General features: G+C 45.1%; 2 protein-coding genes across 2 annotated transcripts; both read left to right on the top strand.

Annotated features, from left to right (window-relative positions):
- The first annotated feature begins 329 nt into the window (after positions 1-329).
- Positions 330-2,087, top strand: LOC108978410 (formin-like protein 5). The gene is made up of 2 exons (XM_018948677.1): positions 330-1,472; positions 1,534-2,087. The coding sequence occupies exons 1-2, from the start codon at positions 572-574 to the stop codon at positions 2,001-2,003; spliced, it is 1,371 nt and encodes a 456-aa protein (XP_018804222.1). The 5' UTR covers positions 330-571; the 3' UTR covers positions 2,004-2,087.
- Positions 2,088-3,593: 1,506 nt separating this feature from the next.
- LOC108978405 (probable ATP-dependent RNA helicase kurz) lies at positions 3,594-7,790 on the top strand. The gene is made up of 5 exons (XM_018948667.1): positions 3,594-3,777; positions 3,841-4,032; positions 4,093-7,280; positions 7,340-7,542; positions 7,613-7,790. Exons 1-5 carry the CDS (start codon positions 3,703-3,705, stop codon positions 7,693-7,695), a joined length of 3,741 nt encoding a protein of 1,246 aa, XP_018804212.1. The 5' UTR covers positions 3,594-3,702; the 3' UTR covers positions 7,696-7,790.
- Positions 7,791-7,964: the final 174 nt, after the last annotated feature.

Raw genomic sequence — 7,964 nt, forward strand, 5'->3', positions numbered from 1 at the left:
TCACGCCTGACAGCAATAATTTATTAATAAGTATTGAAATGTTAACTTTACACCAACAATAAAGTAATTACACACAACACCACTGTTTTGCACATAATATTTATAAAATCAATGTTCCGTCGCAGCAAATCGCTGGTTAGAAAAAGCACAACAGGAAAATGCAAATAATATTGCTCGCTTGCGTCGCTTCTATGTCAGCGGCAGCAGCGTTTTCCACGACCTGGCGTCTGTGTTGGCCTAAGCTTTTCAGCTGCCATTCGTCCGTATGATATAATAACGGATTGCGCTGTTAACTCGTTTTACTAGTTGCCGCACGCCAGAGCGTTTGCAACAAAGCTGCTGCACGCGAACCTTTAGCTGAAAATCTCCGCAAGCTAAGCGCACAGTTCTTTGTTGCAAGCCGCAACAGACGGTCGTAAGCTCCATCGAAACGCTGTTAAAGTTAAAGTGTGCGCGCGTGGCATTAAACCAGTACAAATATTGTATGAAACGGACTGCAAACACGCATCGTTAGTCGGCGCCGCTTTTATATTGAGTTAACACTTCGCTTTAAGCGATTTTTCGGTACACAATGCGCGTCGTACAAATCCTTTTTGGGTTCGCGCTGTTGTTCGTTGGCTGCGATGCATTAGAGTTAAGTGAAGCTTCAAATACAAAGCTCGACTTGCAGGATCGTAGTCGGCGCAGCTTGGATGTGGGCTGGCTGCTGCGAAATTTGCTGTTAAATAGCGCCACTGCCAGCGATTTGAAGGCGAATGTGACGCGCACACTTGCCGCATCTAGATTACCACCACCGCCGCCACCAACAACGCGGCGACCGAGAACAACGCGTCCGCCAACTACACCTGCTCCGCCTCCGCCTCCGCCACCGCCGCCATTCAACCCGTTCTTTAACAAGTTTGCTTTATTTGCCAGCTCCTCAGATTTATTTAACCCAACGACGCGCCCACCACCAACAACTACTACTAGCACCACGACCACTGAGGCACCTGAGACAACACCACCACCGCCTCCGTCAAGACGTCCGCGCCCACGCCCGAAACCGTTTCCACGTCCACCGCCTGGTTATAATAGACCGTCATATAGCTATGACTATGACTATTTTTATCCTTCTGGGTACGACGGCTCTTTGTTACGCGGTAACACACGCTTTGGTCCTGTGGACTACGATTATGATGATGCGTCTACTGCACAGTCCGCGCCACCACCATCGCCACCGCCACCGGCACCGCCATCACCACCATCCCAGCCATCACCGCCACGTAAAGCCGCACGCAATCGTCAACGCCCTGCAGCTCCACCACCATCGCCAGCGCCAACCCAACCGGCTCCACCACCAATGTCACAAATTAGGCGTCGACCATCAGCAGCATCAGCCCCACCACCACCACCACCACCGCCTCCAACTAGATCTCGTGCACCTCCACAACCACAACGCGATCGACTATTGTATCAGTATGCGCAACCAGATGGTAAAATACGCCAACTTCTAATTAAATGTCATAAGATTGGCTTCACAAGCTCACTTTGCAGATACCTCATCCAATGAAAGCGCTGATGATGTAGACGGACCGCCGGAAGCCGCACCCGAAGCAGATATTCCACCAGAAGAAGCAGACGATAATAGTAATGCAGCACCGGAGGGCGCTGACGTGACGAATGGCGATGTAGGAAACGAAAATGAAATTCCTGAAAATGATGATGATGTTGGACCACCGCCCGAAGTTCTATCACCGCGTCTGCCTTCCTTTGGACGTCGCCCCAACGCTGGGTCAGCGCCCTCGCCACCTTTTGCCTCACCATCTTACTATGATGCAATTCCCTCTTATCCATATAATTTTGGTTCCTTTAACGCTGGCTCGGGATTTGGTAGTTCCTCTTTCGGCTTCAGTCGTGCTAGTCCTGCTAAGGGTGGATATAAGTTCCGTGACGCCTACTCTGATTTCCAAACCAGCTACGATGGTGATCGCTTTCAGCCAAGCGGCTTCGGTTCATACAAATAGTCTATTAATTAGCTGTGTAATTTGATTTTTTAGCTTTTTTATGAACTTATTTTTTAGATTATATCTTATCGGAGTATCACTATATTCAAATCCACTTTTTGTTAAATTTATCATACATACATTTGGTAATTTTTTAAGAAATCGAATAATAAAAATGTATACAAAATTCTATTTATGAACTTAAAGTTTTTTTCAATCTCTACAATTCACACACAAACTGGGTTCGGAAGTTAACCCTGGACGGGCATTGTTTAATTTGCTGCCGTTTGCAAATCACGATGACTGTTAGTCGAATCGACTAACAAACCGCGTCCGGGATTAAAAAATTAAGGTAATGAAATGTCGAGCTTTCAAATTTGTTCAACTTGAAAATTTAACGAGAACTGGCTCTTCTACGCTTTTCTGTAGAGGTTCCACCGTTCTTTGCATTTATGTAAGCACGTATGCGTAACTAGAAAACGTTGTACAAACTCCTTTATACCCAGATAGTAGAGGGACAAAATTCAAGGTTATGGCATTAGCCCAGAAGAATATGTATATTTAAGGCTTAGTAAATAATTTGTTTAAATAAATAAACGTTAACAGACTTACCCTGGATAACACGTACACTCTTTGAAGATGATATGATGGTCCAATATGTGAACGACGCCGCAAAACTAGCTCCGTGTGTCTCCTATCGTGCCGATTCCAATTAGAAACACTTGACAAGTAAATAACACTACACACACATTTCAATATACACATATACGCGCGCAACAATTGATTTTATAAATTTCGTGAATATTAATTAACATAAAAACTTTTAATTCTAATATTCTCACGCACGCACTAAAAAAGCGGTTAAATTCGCGAAGCTTCAAGTCAAAATGTCAAACTGTCAAATGGCTGCGATACGAACGAAGGAGATATAATGGGCGCCGCAAAACTATTACCGTGTGCCTCTTATCCTGCCGATTCCAATAAGAAAGAATTGATAAGTAAATAACACTACAGAAACACCTCAATATATACATATTTATATACAAGACTTGATTTTATAGATTTCGTGTATATTAATTAGCATAAAAACGTTTAATTCTAATATTCTCACGCACGCACTAAAAAAGCGGTTAAATTCGCGAAACTTCAAGTCAAAATGTTAAACTGTCAAACGGCTGCGAATTGCAAACGGAAGGAAATGAAGGTTAGGCCAGTAAGCAATCCAATGAAGATAACACAAGGTTCCCAAGTCAGCACGGGTGTGTGTGCAAAAAACTTATTTAAACTATTTTATATAACTTTAATAACTTGCAAATAAAAAAAAAATAGCTTTTGTAGTAAGCAAACACACAAAAACATAGTACTTTCAAAACTTGTTTAAGATTGAAATAATAAACAAACGCAATAATGCCGTAAGCTGAGTCGCCCTGTGTGAGAGCATTAGCCCTAAAGAGCACAAAAATTACTCTCTGCTTACATTTTTTAACGTTTTGCGAATGTTTTTACACATATTTTATTTTAAACCTTCTTCTATTTTTTGTTTTGCTTCTTTGTGTGCTTCTTTATCATCACTTTTGTTATGCGCTGCCATTGCTATGTCAAAATCCGAGAAACGGGTGTCACCACGTGCATCAGCTGGCCGCATGTAGACTTTCGGAATAATTAAATACGAATTTTGTAAAGCTATTTTGTTTGAATATTTAATAAAAACATAGTGAAAATGGGTAAAAAAGTATTTAACGCCAAGGCGCGTCAGAATCCCAAAACCCTGGTGGACAACTCGGCAGTGAAGGATGTAAGTGCTGGCAAAGCTTTGTGCTTATGAAATACAATGTTTTTTACACTTCCTATTACGCAGATCAAAATTGAATGGGCTGAAAGTGCTATAGAAGCGGGCGCTGGCTATGATGACGCCAATGCTTTGGCTCTGCCCTCACAAAAGCGTGCAACCAAAGTGCAATTAGATAAGCAGCAACATGTAAAAATTCTCACGAAGAAACAACGCAAACACTTGCAACAAATTGTGGACAAAAAGAAGAAGAAGGAAGGCGTAAGTATTCCTTAAACTCACTTTGAGCTATAAACATTTCAGTTGCATTTTTTTTAACAGCGCGCCGAACTGCTACAAGCGTTAGCTAGCGTGCAAGTGCCTGAGCAAGAGCTGAAGCAGTATACATCCATCAGTCAAGTGCAGACGGTGGGCGTAAAAAAGTTACAGACGCTTGAAGAAGTGCTGGCAAAGAAACAGCAGCGTCAAACGGAGCAAAGTAGCAGCAAAGCAGGTGGAAAAATAAGTGCAATCAAAGGCGCAGCGAAACGCAAACTCCTAATAGAGGATGAGGAGGCGCTAGCAGCAAAAAGACGTGACCCTAATGTGGTCAGTCTTGAAGAGGATGAGGACAGTGAGAGTGACAGCGATAGTGAAATTGAGAGTGATAATGAAATGGCAGAGATAGCAAATAAAGAAATTATTAAAGAAAAAGTTGAGGATAGTCAAATAAAAACTGATGAGTCAGAGGACAAGCCCTCTACATGCACAAAAACGACAGATAAGGAGAGTGCTAAAGCCAATAATGCAGCAAAACCTAAAAAACCTGAGGTACCAATACGTACCACAGTCTACGTGCCCGTACATCGTGATGCGGATGTGCAGGCAGCGCGCCTTAAACTCCCCATTCTAGGTGAAGAACAAGAAATAATGGAAACGATTAACGAGAATCAAATCATAATAGTGGCTGGTGAAACTGGTTCTGGTAAAACTACGCAAATACCACAATTTCTTTACGAGGCCGGCTATGCGCAGAACAACAAAATTATTGGTATTACTGAACCGCGTCGCGTGGCCGCCATAGCCATGTCCAAACGAGTGGCGCGTGAAATGAATCTCAACGAACAGGAGGTGTCCTATCTGATACGTTTCGAGGGAAACGTTACGCCACAGACACGCATTAAGTTCATGACGGACGGTGTGCTGCTGAAGGAGGTCGAAAGTGACTTTCTGTTGCGCCGCTATTCGGTCATCATATTGGATGAGGCGCATGAGCGCAGTGCCTACACCGATATATTAGTGGGACTGCTGTCCCGCATTGTACCGCTACGGCAGAAACGCGGCGATCCCCTAAAATTGATCATCATGTCCGCCACGTTGCGTGTGGACGACTTCATAGGCAATCCGAAGCTTTTTAAATATCCGCCTCCGGTGCTGAAGGTGGAGGCGCGTCAGTTTCCTGTCACAGTGCATTTTCAACGACGCACGCCCACAGATTATCTGCAGGAAGCTTTCAAAAAGACAGCAAAGATACATTCTCAACTGCCAGATGGTGGCATTTTGGTGTTTCTAACGGGTCAGCAGGAGGTGAACACGCTAGTGCGCAAACTGCGACGCACTTTTTCATATATCAAAAAGGATGATAGAAAGAAAGGTGCGGAAAAGGATGGAAAAAATTGTGAACGCTTGAAAAAAGCGGCCGACAAAGACGACGATAAAACAGAGAATAGTGCAGATTACTCCGGTTACTCCAAAAAAGAAGCTGAAAAGTTGCACGAAGCTGTTGAAGACAGCACTGAGTTGCTTGGTGCGCGCGACGATGACGATTCTGACATTGAATTCGATATGAAACGCGCCATAAGCAGCGTGAAGAAGTCGAAAAAGAAGTTTATGGCACAAATAGCATTGCCGAAGATAAACCTTGACGACTACAAACTGCCCGGCGATGACACAGAAGCCGATTTACACGAAGCTCAAAATAGCGAATCCGAAGCCGAAATTGGTTCGGACAACACGGACAATGAGGACGATGCGGATGGCGATGGAAATAGCGATGCGCATATAGCAGTTACCAAACAACCGCTATGGGTACTGCCGCTCTACTCGCTGCTCTCGCCTGAGAAACAAAATCGTATTTTCCAACCGCCACCAGAGGGCTGTCGCCTTTGTATAGTTAGCACAAATGTGGCTGAAACGTCACTAACAATACCGAATATTAAGTATGTCGTGGATAGCGGGCGTCAAAAGACTCGGCTTTACGATAAAATCACGGGCGTCAGTGCCTTCGTCGTCACGTTCACTTCTAAAGCCTCAGCGGATCAGCGTGCTGGTCGCGCTGGTCGTGTAAGCGCTGGCCACTGCTATCGGCTGTATTCGAGCGCGGTTTACAACCACGACTTTATGGACTTCAGCCAGCCAGATATTCAAAAGCGGCCGGTGGACGACCTCATGTTGCAGATGCGTTGCATGGGCATCGATCGTGTAGTGAATTTCCCCTTCCCCTCACCACCGGATACAGTGCAGCTGGAGGCGGCCGAGCAACGCTTGGTTGTGCTTGGCGCGCTGGAACGCATGGCACCGCTTAAAGATGGAAAGGAACTGCCACCGGCTGTCACCAAACTTGGTCAAGTCATTTCACGTTTCCCTGTAGCGCCGCGCTTCGGCAAGATGTTGGCGCTTTCGCATCAGCAACAACTGCTGCCATACACTGTCTGCTTGGTGGCAGCACTATCGGTCCAAGAGCTGTTGATGGAGGTGGGCGTAAGTGAACATGCGGAAGATGGAGACGACGGCAACACATTTGCGCGCAATAAGTGGCAGAAGAAGCGTATCAGTTGGGCTGCCACGGGCAATTATCAGTTGCTGGGCGATCCAATGGTGCTGTTGCGCGCTGTGGGCGCGGCAGAGTACGCAGGTTCACAAGGCAAATTAACGCAGTTCTGTACCGAGAATGGGCTACGACTGAAAGCGTTGACAGAGGTACGCAAACTGCGCGTGCAACTTACAAACGAAATAAATTTAAATGTGACCGGCGTCGACTTGTGTGTTGATCCGTCCATGGCGCCACCTACTGACGGGCAAGCGCGCTTTCTACGACAAATTCTACTGGCCGGCATGGCTGATCGTGTGGCGCGCAAAGTGCCACTAACCGACGTGAGCGATAAAGAGGAGAAGCGTCGTCTCAAATTCGCGTACAATTGCGCGGATATGGTGGAACCGGTTTTCATGCACTCTTCGTCGGTGCTGCGCACAAAGCTGCCCGAATGGGTGGTCTACCAGGAGGCGTATGAGACGCAGCATGGTGACGGCACAAAAATGTATATGCGCGGCATCACCGCCATCGAGCCGGAATGGCTGCTGCTCTACGCGCCATTACTCTGCAATATACGCGACATCAAGGAGGAGCCAATGCCGCGTTACAAAGAGACGGATGGTAAGGTGTATTGCTTCGTGGACGCCACATTCGGGAAGGCGGGTTGGGAGCTGCCGCTTATCGAAGTGGAGATGCCGGCGGGCGAGAAGGCATACAGGTGCGCATGTAATTTCTCAATGTGCTTACTCTTTTCATTTCTTATTTGTATTTTTGCAGTTATTTTGGCGTTTTTCTGCTGGACGGGCAGGTTTGTCCCGCTTTGGCCGCCTATAAAGCGAAGCTGAAGGCCACGCCGCCCTCGCTGGTGAAGAGTTGGTCGAATCTAAATGAGAGCGTGGTGCGTTTCAAACGCGCGCTCAACAACAAGCAAATAAATACGCGCGAGAAGCTGCATGCGGAGTGGGCGCGCAATCCTAATTGTAAGTGTTGGGAAACATTTATTTGTTTTTTTTTTTTTAAATCTACACTTTTGTTGTAATATTTTCGCAGTTTTGCTCGAAGAGTACCAGAACATGCTTTATGATGTCTCCATCGCAGAATTGTCGCCCAAGTGGCCGCCATTGGAGAGTTGAGCAATCTGAAAAGATAGGCAATTGAGCGCTTATCATTAGTTATATGGAATATTTTTAACATTGCTTATTCTGTAAAATACCTTCTCAGTTAAATATATACTGGAAATATATAGTAAAAATGTTTTTCAAACTGTTCCCACTTCTTTCAAACCGAAAGTTCTATTTAAAAATTCAAATAATAAAAATGGTATACATATGTACGGAGGGGGATGGAGTCATACATATGTAAATATATGCATTGAAAAAATTAAAGAAAAAGTTTAAAAAAA

Source organism: Bactrocera latifrons, unplaced genomic scaffold (genome assembly GCF_001853355.1).
Source record: "Bactrocera latifrons isolate USDA-ARS-PBARC rearing strain unplaced genomic scaffold, ASM185335v1 scaffold_121, whole genome shotgun sequence".
NCBI classification, from domain to species: Eukaryota; Metazoa; Arthropoda; class Insecta; order Diptera; family Tephritidae; genus Bactrocera; species Bactrocera latifrons.